Source organism: Callospermophilus lateralis, chromosome 5 (genome assembly GCF_048772815.1).
Source record: "Callospermophilus lateralis isolate mCalLat2 chromosome 5, mCalLat2.hap1, whole genome shotgun sequence".
Taxonomy (NCBI): Eukaryota; Metazoa; Chordata; class Mammalia; order Rodentia; family Sciuridae; genus Callospermophilus; species Callospermophilus lateralis.
The window spans coordinates 123,891,450-123,912,437 of NC_135309.1; the positions used below are offsets into that span (position 1 = coordinate 123,891,450).

Here is a 20,988-nt window from a genome sequence, read left to right on the forward strand (position 1 = left end):
TCTGCCTGGAATATCATCACTTTCCCCTTTTCGTTTGTTACCTGTATGGCCCCCATAAAGTCCCTTCACAACACTGCAAATATCTTTGCAAAGCATTGCCATGTTGGGTTATTTGTCTGTTTCCTGGCTAGGCTGAATGCTTAGCTGTTAGTACACATTCAGTTAAGAAACAGTAAAGGTATTTTTTGTAGTAGATGCTTGTGTGTTTCTTAGGTTAAAAATAGGGAAAGAACAAAAGATAAATTATTAGTAGGAAAAAATGGGAATTGAACTCTGGGAGCCAAAAGAACTGTGTAACCTGCTGGGTATGGTGACACAGGCCAGTAATCCCAAAAGACTCTGGAGGCTAAGGCAGGAGAATCGAAAAATCAGTAACTTAGGACTTAGCAAAACTCTGTCTCAAAAAAACATTTAAAAAGGGCTGGCACGTAGTTCAGTGCCTATGCAACCATGGGTTTAATCCTGGGTAACAAAAAAAAAGAAAAGAAAAGAAAAAGAATTTGTATAGCCTATTATTACTATATAGAAAAAGATTTTACTTTAATTTGATATGTCCTTTTTTAGGGTAGCATTTATTCCTTCAGCCTTTGTGCTTGGGCTGATTTACATTAAGGCAGATTTCTGGGCTCCATTTCTAAGTTTTCTTTAGTCAGTATTTTGTGTAGGATTTAGTAATCTGTCTTTATCATAGCAACCCAAGGGTAGTCCAAGGACAGTGTCTTCTCAAGAGGCTTTATAAGATAATTTTGGGGGGTGGGATAGGGAATTTTATTTCATTGCTTTTTTCATATCCCATTTTTCCTGAAGTATGACATAGGATTGTGGTCAGATGAATGGTAGTCTTAAAAAAATAATTATTATTGTATCTGCTTTTAGCTAATAAAAAGTTGTTTGATATGCTTCTAATCTTTTAATAATTTAGCTTCTAATTAATGTGACCTTTTTGACCTCAACAGGTGGTAATTAATAATAAACTAGAGCAAAGAATTATTGGGGTGATCAATGAACATAAAAAGCAAAATAATGACAAGGGAGTGATTTCTGGAAGACTTACAGCTAAAAAGTTACAGGTATTTTGCAGACCTTTGTAAGTTCCTTAGTAGTTTTACCAGGGTATTTTTAAGAAAGGCCCACATATGAGATAAAAAAGACTTTTCAGTTTCCTTTGAGATTTCATGTAGATGATTTCTGGCTGCAGGAATGGAGAAGAAATTATACCTGATAGAAGTGCACACATTTAAATTGTGACATGAAAACTAAGTTACAGTCCCAAAATTACATTGTTAAGCCCTTATTTGTTAGTACTTTGCTTACATTTCTCTGATAGAATAATCTTACAAAGTAATGTTTTTGATCCCATTTTTTCAAGTGAAAGAATTGAGGCTTAAGAAAATGACAGATTATAGCCCAAGATTATTAATAAGTAACATGTAAGCAGAATCTATATTTAAACCCAGTTCTGCCCAATCTAAAGATCATGCTATAGAAAGAATGTTAAGCTGCTTTATATACAAAGATGTCCGTTGAAGCACTGCTAATAAAAAATTCTCAGTGTTCAGATTTACGAAAGTATGTCATTATATCTACCAATAGGCATATTGTGATAAGTGTTGTTGAACAGTTTCTAGTAATTTTGGGGAAGAGATTTATGTTATAATGTTATTTGAAATTTGTTTTCCAAATTTTAGAAAAATGACTGAAAGGAAACATGACTATACTACAAATATTATCTTTGAACAGTGAGAAAATGGGCAATATCTCCTAATCCATCATTTAAAAATATATCTGTAGTTCCCAAATTCTCACTACAGTGAGCACATTTAACTTTTCAAATAAGAGGGAGTGAAATAACTATTTTTCTCCCTCTCTTTAGTTTATTCTCTTTTTTGGGGGGGTGGGGGGAATGCTGGGAGTGAATCCAGGGCCTTGTGCATGCTAAGCAAGTACTCTATCCATGAGCTATAACCTTACTTCCCCCACAAAAGATATTTTTTAAATTCTAATTTGTGTCAGACTTTCTAGTTTAAAATGAATGATAGAATAAAATTAGGATTGAAAGAAAATTGACATATGACTTTTTTACATTTCCTTTTTATAGGATTTATACATGGCTTTACAAGCATTTTCATTTAAGACCAAGGACATAGAAGATGCCATGACCAATACACTCTTACATGGAGGTGATCTTCATTCTGCCTTGGATTGGCTCTGTTTAAACCTTTCAGATGGTAAATAGTATTGTCATTAAATTTCTTCAGTTTCTAAAATGTTTTTAAATAGTTTCAGTATTCATATCAAATTTTTAACTGGTCCTTAAAATGTTTCACAGTTGTAGCTGTTTACTTTTATTTTAAATGTTCCTACCTTCATCTCTTGTCAGTGTATTTTCCATGGAGGTTATGGTTGCAAGAAAATTTAAATTTTATCTGTCTATAATTTATTAGGCTAGGTCTCCTGGATTTTGGTTTTAGAAATTAGGGCTGTCTTTAGATTAATAACATTTGATTAAACAGAGGATCATGGTTTTAATCTTTGGAAAGAATCTGAAGTGAAAACAGCTTTTGTGATTGAGGATACTACCACATGCTATGACAGAAAGCAAGAGTAGAAAGTGTTATGATCTCTTTCTGAAAATTTGGTGGAGCAGGCGCAGTGGTACACACCTATAATCCCAGCGACTCAGGAGTGAGATAGCAGGATTGCCAGTTCAAAACCAGCCTCAGCAAAAAGCGAGGCACTAAGCAACTCAGTGAGACTCTTTGACTCTAAATAAAATACAGAAATAGGGGTAAGGATGTAGCTCAGTGATTGAGTGCCCCTGAGTTCGATCCCCTGTACGGAAAAAAAAAAAAATTGGGGAGAAGGGCTGGGGTTGTAGCTCAATGGTAGAGTGCTTGCCCCTAGCATGTGTGAGGTACTGGGTTTGATTCTTAGCACCATATATAAGTAAGTAAATAAAATAAAGGTCTATCAACAACTAAAAAAAAATATTTAACAACAACTAAAAAAAAATATTTAACAACAACAAAAAAAAATGTGGGAGCCTGATAAGTATACCCACATCTAGTTTGACAAGTAAAACCAGGCTCATTATTAAGATTTCTATTTTTAGAAGATAAGAGGTAGAAGGAAATTAGATGCTCTTAAGTGTTTTTCAGGATTTATGTTTAACAAATAAATATTTGTTATCTGTTGTAAAGCAAATGTGTTTTATGTATCATATGCATGTTTATTTTCAACACAGTTTGTTTTATCTTAAGATGCACTTCCTGAAGGATTCAGTCAGGAATTTGAAGAGCCGCAACCTAAAAGTAGGGCAAAATTTCAGTCTCCTCAAGTACAAGCCACTATTACACCTCCATTGCAAATTAAAACAAAAAAACAGGAAGAAGACCATAAGATTAAGGTAATTTAAGAATTAAACATTAAAAGTTATATAAAATCAGAGTGAAGTACATACAGTTTTAAGAATACAAATATTAGGTTTCTATAACATTTTTACTTCTTAAAAATAATAAATGGTTTGCCAGACTTTTCTATCACAGCCTGTCTTAATTATCTATTATTGCAATAACAGACCACCAGAAAAGATAGTGGCTTACACCAGCTATTTATCATTTCTCATGATTCTGGGTCAGCTGTACAGTTCTGTTCTAGGAGGTATCTGTTGGGGCTTGAACATCTAAAATGGCTTCTTGAAACATAGTACATATACAAAATGGAATATTAGCCATAAAAAAGAATGAAAATATGGCATTTGTCAGTAAATGGATGGAACTGGAGACTATCGTGCCAATCCCCAAAAACCAAAGGCCATGTGTTCTTTCTAATATGTGGATGCTGATTCACAATGTGGGTGGACGGGAGTAGAGGTTCACCAGATTGGACTGAGGGGATGGGAATGGGGAAGACAGTAGAATTAATTGGACATAACTTCCCTATGTTCATATATGAATACATGACCAGTGTAACTCTACATCACGCACAACCACAAGAATGGGAAGTTAGGCTCCATATATGTATAATATGTCAAAATACATTCTGCTGTCATATATAACTAAAAAGAACCAAAAAAGTAAAAACAAAATTAATAAGATTTTAAAAGATAAATAAAATAAAATGGCTTCTTAGCTCACGTGACTGATGGCCTCTGCTAGAGACTATCCAGGCATCCATTCATCGTTCAGTCTCTTCACATGATAAGTAAGTGTGGGTTTCCTCATGTGATAGTCTCTGAAGAGTTGGATTTCCTTACAGGGCATCTGGCTTCCAAGAAGAAATATACTTGTCTCTTGATATCTGTAAGGACCTATGAGAATACCAAAATCTGTGGGTGTTCAGGTCTCTTAAAGAAAACAATGTAGTATTTGGTATATCACTTAGACACATCCGCTCATATATTTTAATCCTATATAAATAGTTGTTACACTATATTGCTTGAGAAATAATGACAAGAGAAAGTTCTTATGTATTCAGTGCCGATGCGATTTTTCCTGAATATTTTGTATTTGAAGTTGGTTGCATCCATAGATGCAGAACCAACAGATATAGAAGCCCAACTGTATTTTTAGACAATGAGCCCCAGTATACAAATTCTTATCAAGCCTGTGCTTTAATCAGTCTTGCTAATCTCCCATTGGTTGAAGCAAGTCAATGGCCAAACCTAAAATCTCTATAGAAGAGAATTTTGGGAGGATGTGAACCCTGGGAAGTGTAGTTTATTAGGACATTATACTTAAATATTTTTAATGTTATCAAACACCTATGGAAGCATCATCCTCATAAAACCCCTGTTTTCAAGAAACAATACTAGTTTTTAACAGTGTTCTTTTCATTCTTTTTTACCCCTTTATGTAAAAATATTTTTTGGATTTTGCCAGTTTAGACTTCTCAAAGTAAAATTGACTTGCGTTCATTTTTACTTCACTGAATAAAGATTATGATTTTTGAGACTTTTATATGCCCACTTTTTGTATGAGGAAGTATTAAAACAGACAGTTGGTGATTTTGGCACCTTTTTCTAACTTTTAAGTCTTTCAGATATTTGCTTTCTCTTCCTAGACAAAAAAAGAAGAAAAACCTATGGAAGTAAATATGAAAGAGTGGATTTTGCGATATGCTGAACAACAGAATGAAGAAGATAAGAGTGAGAATTCTAAAAGTTTAGAAGAGGAAGAGAAATTTGACCCTGTAAGTAGGTTTCTAGGTGAATATTCCTAGATAAGATTTTTAACTTTTTGACACTTAGTTTCCTTATTTGTAAATTGGAGACATACCTCTACAGATTGATATAAAGATGGAACAAAATAACAAGTAAGTAAAAAATTAACCCAGAGTAATTTCTTAATAGATATTAGTTACATTTTCCCCACATTTAAAGAGATAATCATCAAATATTTTAAGTGATTGTTACATGTAGGGAGTGTGCTAAATAATAAAGAACCTGTAAGAGGTAGGGCTTTAAATAATAAAGAAATGTAAAATACATTCCCTTACAGAGTAAAATAGTTTGGAGAGAAAATAAATATCATGTGATAAAATAATAATGTAAGGCAGAATATGCTAAGAAAGTAATATGTTAGCTTCCTGTCACTGTGACAAAATACCATAGAGAATCCACTTATAAAGAGGAAATGTTTGCCTGGGGCTTGGGTACATGCCTGAAATCTCAGTGGCTCAGAAGGCTGAGAAAGGAGGATGTTAAGATCAAGGCCAGCCTCAGAAATTTAGTGAAACCCCGAGCAACTTAGTGAGACCCTATCTCAAAATTTAAAAAGGGCTGGGATACAGGGATGTAGCTCTCTGGTTAAATTACCCCTGGGTTAAATCCCCAGTATTCTCTTTGAAGTTTCTCACCCTGTGACCTAACTTCCTTCCATTAGGCCTACCTCTTATAGGTTCTACCACCAGAAGCTAGTGGCCAAGCCTTTATGTTAAGGGTCTTTGGGAACATGTAAGATCCAGATAATTACAGTGAATAAAGCAAGTTGTGGTAAGAAAATATTAAAATACACATATTTGACGAAGGACTTCTACCTAAAAACTTGTAAAAACCAGACACCTTATAAAAGTAGATATTTAGATAGCCAGTGAACCTAAAATATGTTCAATATCACTAGTCATCAGAGAAATTAAAACTACAGTGAGATATCACTATATTTCCTGTAAAATGGCTGAATTTTAAAATAGATCTGTAATACCAAATGTTACAGAGGATTTGGAGCAACTGGAAAACTCATACATTGCTAATGGGATTATGAAATGATACAACCACTTTGGAAAACTGTGGCCCTTTCTCATAAAGTTAAACATGCACTTTCCAAATGGCCCAACAATTTCATGTGCAGATATTTCCTTAAAAATGAAAACATTGTATGCAAATACTCATAATAGCCGAACACTGCAGATCACACATTTTGTTTGTCAATAGGTGAAAAAACAAACATTGTGGTATAAGTTATAGAAGACTGTGTAATATGATGAATCCATTTGTGTAAAAGAAAAACACATATTGACAGTCTTAAAGTTTAGAAGACACACAGAAAGCTCTTATTAGTGATAAGGTTTAGAAGAGTAAGGTAGGATAGAAACCTTTTTTTTTTTTTCCTACACGAGTTTTTTAGCCTTGTGCCTTATTAAAATAAAAAATAAAAATATTTTTTTTAATATTTTTTTTTTTTAGTTGTAGTTGGACACAATACCTTTGTGCTGAGGATTGAACTCTGTGCCTCGCACGTTCTAGGCAAGCGCTCTACTGCTAGACCACTACCCCAGCCCCAAAATAAAATTCTTTAGGGCAATTTAAGTCTACTTTAGGTTTCAGAGAGAGAAGAGGTGTCTTCTGATGGGAGCATTAGGTCAAGACTTGAAAGAAATGGAACTTGAAAGATGCATAGAGTTCAAACAGGCAAAGAATGATAGAAAGTTGGCCAAATGAATAAAATAATGTGAAGCAAGGGTACAGAGGTGGAATTATACACAGGTCCTTGGGTATTAAAAAATAGATGTGTAAAGATACATGTTAGGAGTAAATAAATGAATTCACTTAAGACTGGAAGACTTTGATACCCAGAAAATGAATGTTAACTACATGGTAAAAAGCCACTATAGGACTGGCTGACTGACAAGAAGAATTTGACATTTTAGCTCAAATTGAGTAGTTTGAGGGAGTTCAAAGTAATTTGAAAAGCTACTCTACCCATTTTGGTAGCTGTTGCACTTACTCAGATGTGATATAATGACTGAAATTTGAAAGGAAGACAGACATTTCAAAGGAAAAATCAGCAAAAATTGGTGCTTTACTGAATATACAGGCTAAGGAATATTTCTCCAAAAATATATAAATGGCACTAAACACACAAAAAAGATGTTCCACATTATTAACTACTAGGGAAATGCAAATCAAAACCACTGCAAGATACCTCTTTTTACCATTTAGGGTGATGACTACCAAAAAACAAAAAATGTATTGATAAAGATGGGGAAATTGGAACCAGTGTGTGCTGTTTCTGCCAACATTAAGTGGTATAGCCTCTGTGGGAAATAGTTTGGCAGTTCCTCTAAAAATAGAATTACCTTATGATCCAGCAATTCCATTTCTGGGTACATACTGAAAAGAATTGAAAGCAGAGTCTTGGAAGAGATATTTACACTGTGTTTTTAGCAGTGTTTTTTTGTTTGTTTGTTTGTTTGTTTTTTCTTTATTTTGTTTTTTTTAATAGCTAAAATGCTGGAACAATTCACATCAACCAGTGCTTGATGGATAAGTTAAATTCTTCATATAGGGGCTGGGGTTGTGACTTAGTGATAGAGTGCTTACCTAGCATGTGTGAGGCACTGGGTTTGATTCTCAGCACTGCATATAAATAAATAAATGTCCATTGACAATTTAAAAAATTAAAATGCTTCACATATATACATACAAGGAATATTATGCAGCCTTAAAAAAAAGAAATTCTGGCACATGCAATAACGTGGGTAGACCTTAAGGACATTATGCTAAGTGAAATGAGCCAGTCACAAAAAGCAGATACTATATGACTCCACTTATATGAGGTGCCAAGAATAGTCAAGTTTATAGAGACAGAAGGTAGAATAGGGGTTGCTGGTGGCTGGAGGAGGAGGAGGACTGGGAAGTTACTATTTAATCAGTATAGCATTTTAGTTTTTCCATATGAAAAGACTTCTGGAGATTCACTGTGATTGCAATGGTTGCCCAGCAATATGAATGTTCTTAATGCCACTGAACTCTCCACTTAAAAAGTTAAGGTGATACGTTCCTTGGGGATAAAAATGTTAAGGAGCCAAAGATGGCAGATACAAAGGTAAAGGGATGGTAGTATCAGTGCCTTATATGGAAAGATTGAAAGGATAAGTATGATTTTGGTGAATTTGAGATACCTAAGTCTCCTCTTAATACCATTTGATGTTTGCTTCTACACAAAATGGTCCCAGAATTCACCTTGTTCTGCTTGCTTAGTTGTCTTTTTCCTCCTCCTCTTAACAATTATTTCATAGCAGCACCACATATGCTTTTATTTTCTCTATCACATGCCTTTATGTTTATAGTCAGCCATCATTTATTAACCTAAGGGGGAAAAAAAACAACTTCAGTCTGGCTTTCAACTCTTGTAGTTTTTGCTTGGCAGAGTCATGTCCTTGTTTTGTCACATTCGCTTTCCTCAGAACTCCATTTTTGTTTTTTAAATGTCTCTCTGCTCCATTTGTTTTATTTCTCTAGTGAAAACGTCCTAAAAGTAGATCTGTTGGGTCAAAGGGTCAAGCCAAAAGATCATAGGTTTTAATATAATATAGTGCCATAGATAATCTTGCTCTTTTTATTTCTTCTCGATTATTTTATTTGGAACAGAATGAACGATACTTAACTCTTGCAGCAAAACTTCTGGATGCAAAGGAGCAAGCAGCTACCTTTAAATTAGAAAAAAACAAACAAGGCCAAAGAGAGGCTCAAGAAAAAATAAGGAAATTTCAAAGAGGTAAACATTTTCAAATTCTTACGTGTAGAAATGTATTGTCTTTTTAAAAATATGTCTGCTCTTTCCTGACAGTTCATGTTTGAGAACTGTCAGGAAAGAGCAGACATATTTTTTTTGTTTATTTCTATAACAAGCCAAATTATAAATATTGTAGACTTTGTGGACCATACAGCTTCTGTCATGACTTCTCAACTCTGTTATTACAACATAAAAGCAGCCATAAGACAATATAGAAATGAATGGCTATGTTCTAATAGAACTTTATATAGATACTGAACTATAAATTTCATATAGCATCCACATGTCACCCGGTAGTCTTATTTTTATTTTTTCAACCATTTGAAAATATATATAAAAACCATTCTAACTCACCAGCCACACATAAACAGGCAGCAGGCTGGATTTGTCCTAGAAGTTATACATAGTTCACCAACCCCAGATTTATACATTAAAATACTATGTCCATTCAAGAAAAAGACATGAACACAATTCCTTGTATTTCTTTCTTTTTTTTTTAATATTTATTTTTTTAGTTGTAGTTGGACACAGTGCTTTATTTTATTTATTTTTATGTGGTGCTGAGGATGAAACCCAGTGCCTTACATGTGCTACGCAAGTACTCTACCGCTAAGCCACAACCCTAACCCCCTTGTATTTATTTCTGATGAAGTTTTTTTTTTAAACAATATAAAATTTAAAAAGTAAATGAAACTAAATATCTTTCTTGGTAGAAATGGAAACTTTAGAAGACCATCCAGTATTCAACCCTGCCATAAAGGTTTCACATCAACAAAATGAAAGGAAAAAGCCTTCTATAGCCACAGAAGGGGAAAGTGCTTTGAACTTTAATTTATTTGAAAAATCTGCAGCTGCTATGGAAGAAGAGAAAGGTAAAATGAAGGGAAAGTGGTCAGGATATAATTTATGAGTAACAAAATATCAGTCATAAAGTGTGTTACTTTGACTTTTTGCAAACTGCCTAAGTAACCATGTGATTACACTTTGATAAGCTTTTTTTTTTTTAAAGCAGTAACAATTGTGGTAACTTACTTGTAGAGCATTTTGGAATTACAGATGCCTTGTCTCAGCCTCATTCCTCTCCAGTCATTCTCCAAACACCAGGTGCTTTTCTGTAACACAAATTGAAATGAGAGTTTCCTATTTAAAACAAACACCTTTTTAACCCCCTCCGTGGTGCTAGGGATTGAACCCAGGAACTCAAGTCAGGAGTTACATCCCTAACCCCTCCTGATAGAAACCTTCATCATGATAAAGACTACATCAGTAACAAGGTCAAACCCTTTAGCTGGCATTCAGAATTCTTTGCCACAACCAACCTTTCTACCTTGTTTTCTCAGCTATATATACTCCAGCCACATCATTCTTCAAAACATTTGTTGTTTCATGGTTCCATTACTTTGCTCATCTTGCTACCTGCTACTAGCCAACCTATCCCTAGGTACAACCCAAACAGCAGCTCTTCTTTAAGCCTTCCCTAGCTCCTTCCATGCCACCACACATAAATGAACATGAACTTCTGTGTGGTCCTAAGTAAATTATTGATATAGTTAGTACTTATATATTTATATAGCTAGTATTTATTTATTTCTAGATTGCATATTATAGTTCTATACTGAATTGTTACATATTAAAATATCCATTCTTTCAATAATATTTATTGAATCATTGTTCATAATGACAAGTATTGGGTATATAGTAGTGGACGAAATACCCTGGTCTCTGCCCTCTTCATGTATGTAGCCTAAGTAGGGACGGTAAACTTTAAACAGATATATGTGTAATTTTGAATTGTGATGTGCACTATCAAATAAAACTGGCTTTTAACATAGAGGTATCAGGATGGCCTAATTTGATTGGAAAGGCTTTGCTGTGACTTTAGCTCTGAGATCTAACAAATGAGTAGATATTAGCCTGGTAGCAAGCTGGTGAAAAAAGCCTCCAAAGAAGCAAGACAGAACATTAGAAATCTAAGGTGAAAAAAGAGGTTATATCAGTATTGTTCTACAGAACTTTCTGTGATATAAATGTTCTATATCAGGGGCTGCAGTTGTGGCTCAGTGGTTGAGCACTTGCCTAGCATGTGTGATGCACTGGGTTCAATCCTCAGCACCACATATAAATAAATGAATAAAATAAAGGTCCATCAACATCTAAAAAATATTTTTTTAAAACGTTCTATATCTGTGATATCCAACTACTAGGAAATATGAATATGAAACACTAAAAATGTGACTACTATATCTGAGAAACTGAGTTTTAATTTTAGTTAATTTAATTAGCCACGTAGCTGGTGGCTACTGTATTGTATTGAGTTAGGCAGACTTAAAGCATTTGGGGAATTGACTTGAGAGCCAATGTGATCACAGCATAATGGGCATGAGGGATGAGTGGCAACTGGTGGGCAGAAATGGCCACTGAAGGTTTTTGGCAATAATAAGGAATTTGCATTTTATATTTTATATAACAGGAAACCTTTGAAGTTGGTAGTAGTAACTAAAGTGACATCTAACTTATTTTTCAGTAACTGCTTATGGGGTAGCCTACAAATGTTGTCATTCAGGTGGACATTTTATAAGAATATATAAATTCCTCAAGAGTGTGTGTGGCAGGGACTGGTGATTGAACCAAGAATCTTGTGCATGCTAGGCAAATGCAATACCACTGAGCTACATCCCCATCCCTTTTTATTTTTTGAACCAGTTTCACTAACATGCTGAAATTTGAGGCCCCTTCTGCCTCAGTCTCCAGAGTAGCTAGGATTATAAGCATGTGCCACAGTGCTCAAAAAGACAGTTTCTTTTAAAGATGCAGATTTTTCTATCGTCTAGTTCACTACTTAAGGAAAAGCAAACCTTTCTGTTTAACCTTTTTCCTGTTGTCTTCCAAAAGTGCTGTTCCCAAAGACAAGAGGACTTTGATCACTCAAAAGAGAATTTATATTACTGCATGACTAGTTTAAAGAACCATTTTTTTTGTCTTCCATTTTAGATAAAAAGAAAGAATCTCATGATGTAAGAAATTTTGACTATACTGCTCGAAGCTGGACTGGAAAGTCTCCCAAACAATTTCTGATCGATTGGGTTAGGAAGAATCTTCCTAAGAGTCCAAATCCTTCCTTTGAAAAAGTCCCAGTAGGTAGATACTGGAAATGTAGGTATGTTTTTCTGGTTAACTGAAATGACTTTTAGAAAAGTATAAAATGAAACTCATTTGGGCAACTTGAGTTCACATTCAGGTTCATAGTGTGTATAAATCCGTATGCAGCATCTTTCAAGAAAATATTAAAATAATTAATATAAATTTAAGTTGTTAATGGATTTTTCACTTTATTGATAATCTGACCTCAGCATTTTTTTTTTTTCTTTGACTCCTCTGTAGGGTAAGAGTAATCAAGTCTGATGATGATGTCCTAGTAGTATGCCCTACAATCTTAACAGAGGATGGCATGCAAGCTCAGCACCTGGGAGCTACTTTAGCCTTGTATCGTTTAGTGAAAGGGCAGGTGAGACTTTTTAGGCCTAGAGGCTTCAAAAATGATTTGTGAAATAATGGATGTGCAGGTTAGATATTTCCAATCTGAAATTGTGCTCCAAAATCCAAATCTTTTTGAGCACTGACATGATGGCACAAATGGAAAATTTTATACCAAGAAACTTTATTCACAAAGAAAGTTATTTTAATATATTATATAAAATTGTCTTCGGTCTATGTGTATAATGTATATATGAAACATAAATGGATTTTGTGTTTAGACTTGAGTCTCATCCCCAAAATGTCTCCTTATGTATATGCAAATATTCCAAAATCTAAAATCTTTCTGGTCCCAAGCATTTTGGATAAGGGATACTAAACCATTTGAGTTTGGCTTCCTTTCACCCCCTAAACACAGCTCAATCTCTCTCTCTCCTTCGATAGAAGTCGAAGTCCAAAAGAGACAGTTTTTTAATCTAAATTTTTAGCTATACTAATTTACAGATTAAAAGTGCATTTTGGTTCACTTTAAAGAGAATTTTTCAAAGTTTGTTTTCTTTTTGGGGGATACCACAGATTGGACCGAGGAGCACTCAACTACTGAGTCACATCCCCAGCCCTATTTTGTATTTTATTTAGAGACAGGGTCTTACTGAGTTGCTTAGCGCCTTGCTTTTGCTGAGGCTGGCTTTGAACTTGCAGTCCTCCTGCCATAGCCTCCTGATTACAGGCCACCACACTGGCTTGTTTTCTTTTAGTGTTATATTGTCTCTTAACTTTAACATTATAGACATTGGTTTTTTCAGCTTTAGGCTATATGAATTATATATTTCCAGTTTGAGGAAAGATAAGAATAAAGTACAACTGAAGGAATGGTTTCAGTTCCATTCTCTTTAACAGAATTCATGTTCTTTTTTAAACTTGGCTTGTTGGCATTTCCTTTTTATAATAACTGGGAAATTAGAGCCATTGAAAATTTTAGCTGCTAATTAAGTGGAACTCCAAATAGTAATTGTTTTCTAATTTCTGGCCAAGTTTGTAATGACTTTATTTTTGTTTGCAAGATAAGGTATTGTAAGCTATATTTACTTGATAAAAATTACAATGTCAGAGAGAGAATTTTGAGTTCTTTCATACTATAAAATTAGATTCCACCCAATATAGTTCATTTAAAATATTTTAATTTGTAACTTTAATTAATTGCCAGAATCTCAAAGGAAGTTTTGTATGTTTTTTAAGTACTCTATGGTTCATTTACATTTTATATAGTACCACTGTAGGAATAAATAATAAACATTTATTCTATAGTTTACCATGCTCTAGGAATAAGCACTTAATATGTACTGACCTAAAGTTAACTTTGGAATAATCTTATAAAGAATATTCATAAGACATTGAAGAGACTATAATGAAGAGACTATTGTTAGTCATTTTTAAATGCAGAAACTAAGGCACAAAAAAGTTACTGCCCCCAAAATCACATAGCTAGTAAGTCAAGAAACCTGAAAATAATAAGCTACTTATGAACTTGCATCATTTGCATATGTATCTTAAAATAGTAACTTACTAGTTTGTTCAATTACATTTTAAGAAGAATGTAACTATCCTTCTAAGCTTTGATCTGCTGAATTTGGATATCCAGTAGTGAAAATAAAATACTGCTTTTTTTTCCCTCCTGTTATAGTCTGTTCATCAGTTACTACCTCCCACTTACCGAGATGTTTGGCTGGAGTGGAGTGATGCAGAAAAGAAAAGGGAAGAATTAAATAAAATGGAAACTAATAAGCCACGTGATCTTTTTATTGCCAAACTTTTGAATAAGTTGAAACAGCAGCAGCAACAGCAACAACAGCATTCTGAAAATAAAAGAGAAAATTCTGATGATCCTGAGGAATCTTGGGAAAATTTAGTTTCTGACGAGGATTTTTCTACACTGTCTTTGGAGTCAGCAAATACAGAAGATTTAGAACCTGTTAGAAACCTCTTTAGAAAGTTGCAAAGCACACCTAAATATCAAAAACTTCTAAAGGAAAGACAACAGTTACCTGTGTTCAAACATAGGGATTCAATTGTGGAAACCCTTAAAAGGCACCGGGTAGTAGTTGTGGCAGGTGAAACAGGGAGTGGTAAAAGCACTCAAGTACCACATTTTTTATTGGAAGATTTGCTCCTAAATGAGCGGGAAACAAGTAAATGTAACATTGTCTGTACCCAGCCCCGAAGAATCTCAGCAGTGAGTTTAGCCACCAGAGTGTGTGATGAATTGGGCTGTGAAAATGGACCTGGAGGAAGGGTAAGATATTGTACTCCACCTCAGTGAGTGATGACATTACTCATTTTTGCTCCTGGGATCCAACTGGAATCTGGACCATATTTGATTCTGGCTGTTATTGGTCATTCAATAGCATGTTTCAGGCACTTCTCATGTTTTTTCTAATTGGATATTATGCTATTGTCCTTCATATGAAAAGTTTATCATTAATCTTGTCATTAAAATTCTCATATAAAGGAAGACTATATTATCTTCATAGTTGAATGTTCAAATAAGTTACGTACAAAGTCAAACAAAAAATGTAAACAGATCCAGATATTAATCTATTATCATATCTTTTGCAAGTCTTTTCTATGGAATGCATCCCTGAATGATTTTCATTCATTCTTTTTAATGAGCAGAAGGGAAAAACAGTATAAATGAAAATTCTAAGCTATTTTTAAACCACATATTTTTTTAAAAAATGGGAAAAGGACTCAACTATTATCATGCATTTCATGTACGCAAAATTGACTAAACCTTAATCAGGCTGACTACAAAGAATTAGGGATTCATTTAATAAATTAAGCTGGTTAGAACCAAGTATAACAAATATAGTTCATGTAACTTTCAGTTTATTTACTTTGAATTTTTCTCTCTGGAGATGGCATAGAATATTTTCATCTCTAAGATGAGCAACCTCGTTAATTTTTTTTAGCTAATTGGGTTTCTGTCATAGAATATAAGGAGGAGGATAGAAAGACAGTTTCTTTGCTGCAGCTGTAGGGGGTGACACACATATGCATAAGTCAAAGGAAAGATTTCAGGAGTAAGAAAGAAAGTATGATAGGAATGGATGAGACTTGAAGATTTCCATTAGGTGTGATACTCGTTTTGTTCAGCTGCTTTACAGGATTTTGGTGGAAGCTATTCTAAAAATCTGGTCCTGAGTACCTCATTGTTTTTGTTCCAAGATACTATAGTAGAAAATTAGTTTAATATTTACCAATGTTTTAATAATCATATAAATGGTACTTGAAGCCAGCTGAACAGCCTTTTGCATCAATTCCTTAAAGGGAACAAAGGGTTGTATAGTTTTATGTAATTGAAAACTAGGGAAACACTTGATGATAATAAATTGCATTAAATAGATTTAGACTACTCTATAGCAGCAAGATCAGCATTTATGCTTCTTTTCTTTTTTCTCTCTCTCTTTTTTTTTCTCTTCTTTTTTATGTACCAGGGATTGAAACCAGGGCACTTAGCCACTGAACCACATCCCCAGTCTATTTTTATTTCACTTTTTATGGTCTGTTTCCCAAATTACTTTTGAGAATATAATCACAGCTTTGTATTCTCCTTCAGAATGCTTTGTGTGGATATCAGATCCGGATGGAATCTCGAGCTAGTGAATCTACCCGGTTACTTTATTGTACTACAGGAGTTTTACTAAGGAAACTTCAAGAAGATGGTCTTCTAACTAATGTGTCTCATGTTATTGTAGATGAGGTAAGTAAATTTTATAGTTGTGTCCAAATAGATTCTAACATTTTTCTATTAAAAAAATACTACTTCTGCCATGCCCAGTGGCACGCTCCTGTAATCCCAGCTATTCCAGAGACTGAGGCAAGAGGATTCCAAGTTCAAGTCAGCCGGATAATTTGGCAAGACCCATCTCAAAATAAAAAGGAATTGAAATATAGCTCAGAGATAGAATGCTCATGGGTTCCATCCCCAGGGTAGCAAAAATAAAAATTTAAAAAACAGAAAGATGTTACTTTTAATACTAGCTAACATTTGTCTGTGCTTACTAACTAAATGCCAGATACTTTACAAATAATAATTATTTAATTTTCTCTAACCATTGTCTCATTAATTATTTAATAAATGCTCTTTAATATTTGGTATATACTTGATATTATTCAAAGGATCATTCACCAATACACACACACACACACACACACACACACACACACTCTTATATAAATTCATTATATCCTTCCAGCAACCTAATGAAATAGATATCTTTATTTTACAGTTGAGGAAATCAAAGTACATAGATGTCACATATTGCTAAATTCACATAGCCAGTAAGTTCTTCAACCCTGGCATTCTGATACCAGTCTGGGCTCTTTACCACTATGCTGCCTCTTAGTTTTTAAAAGGTTTGCTCTAACTCTTAAACAAAAGGCAAAAAAAATCATTAATATGTCATTTTTTTTCTCTCCAAATGTACCTACCTCTACTTGAATCAAATTAGAATACACACTGAGTTATACCAAAAGTTTCACACTATAATTATTATTATTTTTTTAATATTTTATTTATTTTTTAGTTTTCAGAGGACACAACATCTTTGTTTGTATGTGGTGCTGAGGATTGAACCCGGGCCGCAGGCATGCCAGGAGAGCGCGCTACTGCTTGAGCCACATCCCCAGCCCCCTATTATTATTTTAAATGGCATACTGGCCTATCTATGTTAAGTAATTTGATTGTGTATCTTTTTTTCAAAAAGAGATAAGATATATAGCATTTTTATTATTCAGAAAATACTAAAAATTTCTCTGGTGTGAAGTTTTTTGTAAATGTTAATTCATTCACTAAATTAAGAACGCAATAGTAAAAATTTAGTCATTCAGTGATTTTTAATCAGTCAACAACAACATGGAGATTATTTTGTTATTTTCCTCCTTTTGGTTAGAAAATGTTAATAGAAATATTAATAATTAATATTGTAGTAGTAGGTAAGTATAGGAATTTTTATGTAAGGAGTCTTTTTTCCTTAATGGGGGCAGATTGTACCTTATCACTAACATGTTAGAAGGAGGCCAAATGGCTGTTTAGTAGGCCCTTGGGTAACTCCTTCTCCCTGGAAGGGTTACCCATAGGGTGCACAGGATGATGAGTGTCACAGCTATGGCTTTTCATGGCCTAGACCTAGATTATATCAGTACCATCAAGAGTCAGAATGAGGCAAAAAATATATTTATAATGAGAAATATTTACTCCTAGGTGAGTTGAATTTTTTCTGTCAGCTAGTCAGTAAGTTCTCCAGAACCTCCAAATTATTGGCAGAAAATTGCTTGGTAAATATAGATCCAGATGAACTGTAATTTAAAAACCCGATCAACTTCCAGAAGGTGTTTTCTTTGATGTTTGGTATTAGCTGTATATTGTAGACATGACTGTAACTTGACTGAAATCACTAAGCCAAGAACTAAGCCCAAATAATTGATTCCAGAGCTCACTTAACCACTACTGCCTGCCTTCCAAGCCAGTGAATTATGAACACAGTTTTGATATCTTGATGTAGTTTATCTTGTATGCTACTTTATATCTGTTATAAAAGGGGATAGAAATAAGAGTACAGAAAGAAGAGTTAGGAGTCACTCCTTTAAGTTTGAGACACAGCCTACTCTTATCAGCCACATGTGGTCTGATCTCCAAGCCATATCCTAGGGTAGAAGCCTACAGTGTGGCAAGTGGAATTGTTTAAACCTCTTACTAGACCTTATATATGATTAATTTTGGTATATCTTTATATTAGGTTCATGAAAGAAGTGTCCAATCAGATTTCCTATTAGTTATCTTGAAGGAAATTTTACAGAAACGTTCTGATCTACACTTGATTCTGATGAGTGCCACTGTGGACAGTGAAAAGTTCTCTACGTATTTCACACACTGCCCTATTCTCAGAATTTCAGGAAGAAGTTATCCTGTTGAGGTAAGTTTTTCTTGTAATATGTGTGTAAGCAAAAGCTGCATTCGTAACACAGAATTTTCCCAGAACATAGTCCCTTGTAGTTTGAGCCCCAAATTATTCCTTGGATTCTACAAGTCGAGAGAGGGCCTGGAGATAGCCTTGAAAATGACATGGCTGGTGCTGCCTTGACTGAGAGAGGACAGGATGGAAAGGACTGTTCTGACAACTGACCTAAGGGCTACAGAACATAAAACTTAGTTCTACATTAAAACCATTATATCCAGATTGAGAGTGGCTACCTGGCTTTAAGGAACTCCTTTTTTTTTTTTTTTTAAACCTATTCTCAAATAATTTGTGTTTAGGGTCGTCTTTGAAGCTTCTTTTCTGCCTGATTTGGACACAATATCTTTATTTATTTATTTTTATGTGGTGCTGAGGATCGAACCCAGGGCCTTGCATGTGCTAGGCGAGCACTCTACTGCTGAGCCACTACCCCAGCTCCTTCTGCCTGATTTTAATGCTTATCTTTTTAGTTCAGCTGCTGAAGTCTATTCTTTTATCCATTTTCACATTTAAAAAATACATCATAATGTAATTTGTCTTGAGACTTAAGTGCCAAACCCACCTGTATTAACAAAATTCTTCATTTCCAAGTAATACTGAAAAAAATTGTTTTCATAATCTAGTTTGGTAACATTCAAAAGGTGATAATCCCCTTTTCTCTTTATTATATTTCTGAAATGAATTTGGGTTCACCCATTTATCTGCCTTACTCTATGCAGGTTTTTCATCTTGAAGATATAATAGAAGAAACAGGCTTTGTGTTGGAAAAAGACTCGGAATATTGTCAAAAATTTCTAGAGGAAGAAGAAGAAATAACCCTTAATGTCACTGGCAAAGCTGGGGGGATAAAAAAGTACCACGTAAGAAGAAAATCTTTTGAAAGAGATCTAGTGTTGATATCCAGGGCATAACCTGCCATGTGAATTTCATATGGCTCACACAATAGATTTGGGTATAATTTGGTAGAAGAGAAACAGATACAAGTGTAAATAAAGTTTAAAGATCATTTTTTAAGTATTGTTTTATAGTCTTTAATTGGTAATATAATTGTTCTTTTACATTGTTCTGGGCCATTCAAACATATAAAAAATTCAAGGACTATGTAAATAAGAAGCAGCTTTTATAACAATTTCATAGCAGTGATCAATTATTAAGGAGTAAATTCATAATGATTTTATATACTTTGTCTTTTTTACCATAAGTGATTAAATGGTGCAGGCCCAAAATCTAGATCTTTGCCATTGGTCTTCTTAGTACCCTCCCTCCTGGCAAGAGCCAGTCTTAGATTATAGGGACACTATTTGGGGCAAGCACAATTCTTCCTAGGGAGTTAGTCTCAATTGTGTGTTTTTAGAAACATCAGGAAAGCTACATTATCTGACATTTTAGCCAGTGGTACTACATCCAACATTTTGAGTACATCTATGACATTTCATTTGTATTTCATGCAAATATCCAAACTGATGGAAATACAAAATTAAAGTTACTTTATCTTTTAAAAGACAGATAACCCCAGAAAGCAAAAGCTAAAATCTTTCTCTAAAATTCCAAAGATAGGAATTACAAACTAAAAAAACAACTTTAGAAAAGTTTAGTTATTTCAAAAGAGATTATTGGAATTTATAGCCAAAGTAGCATGTAGGAGGAATGAGGTAGGTATAAATTACCATATTAAAATTATTATGTCCTCTCTTGGCCTGACTGCTTTTTAAATGCCACAGAATAATACATAAATTATAGGAGAGATTTGAAGTTTTAAATTTTTTCCACTTGAAAATTGTACTCTTGCTATATTTTAACAACAGTAATAGTGACAATGAAAAAAGTAGATTTGAATGGATGTAAATAACTTAGTTTTTCTTCTTATTCTTACAAAAATATTTAATGTTTCCATTCAGCTCTCTGTGGTGTGTTTCTTTTAGGAACACATTCCAGTTTATACTGGAACAAGTGCCGACTTAAATCCTTTTTACCAAAAGTACAGCAACCGCACTCAGCATGCTATTTCCTACATGAATCCTCACAAAATCAACCTGGATCTCATTCTGGAACTTCTTGTATATTTAGGTATATTTCTAGTGTCTCTCTGTTTTGATAAAATATTTCTTTATTTTATTAGCTATTTTATTAATATTTTAGATGCTGTTTTTTAATCTTCAATATTTTATCTTTTTAAAAAATTTCAGACAAAAGTCCCCAATTCAGAAATATTGAAGGAGCAGTATTGATCTTTTTACCAGGTCTTGCTCATATTCAACAGTTGTATGATCTCCTGTCAAATGATAGAAGATTTTATTCTGAACGGTAACTACAAATCTTCACTATATTCCTTGTTAATTTTAAGATAGAATAACATTTGAAACATTAAAAGTCTTGGGCTGGGGTTGTGGCTTAGTGGTAGAGCACTTACCTAGCATGTGAGGCACTGGGTTCGATCCCCAGCACCACATAAAAATAAAGGTATTTTGTATCTACCTTCAACT

The 20,988-nt window shown here is 34.0% G+C and overlaps 1 protein-coding gene across 1 annotated transcript in view; it reads left to right on the plus strand.

The window, feature by feature from the left end:
- The window catches only part of Dhx29 (DExH-box helicase 29), a 44,731-nt gene that overhangs the window by 9,289 nt on the left and 14,454 nt on the right, over positions 1-20,988 (plus strand). Inside the window, exons 3-16 of the mRNA XM_076857285.2 lie at positions 957-1,070; positions 2,099-2,228; positions 3,261-3,406; positions 5,062-5,190; positions 8,870-8,996; positions 9,728-9,886; positions 12,006-12,171; positions 12,396-12,519; positions 14,173-14,781; positions 16,105-16,248; positions 18,287-18,463; positions 19,225-19,365; positions 20,428-20,572; positions 20,692-20,809. Coding sequence (XP_076713400.2) covers positions 957-1,070; positions 2,099-2,228; positions 3,261-3,406; positions 5,062-5,190; positions 8,870-8,996; positions 9,728-9,886; positions 12,006-12,171; positions 12,396-12,519; positions 14,173-14,781; positions 16,105-16,248; positions 18,287-18,463; positions 19,225-19,365; positions 20,428-20,572; positions 20,692-20,809 — 2,429 coding nt within the window. The remainder of the gene's footprint in view (positions 1-956; positions 1,071-2,098; positions 2,229-3,260; positions 3,407-5,061; positions 5,191-8,869; positions 8,997-9,727; positions 9,887-12,005; positions 12,172-12,395; positions 12,520-14,172; positions 14,782-16,104; positions 16,249-18,286; positions 18,464-19,224; positions 19,366-20,427; positions 20,573-20,691; positions 20,810-20,988) is intronic.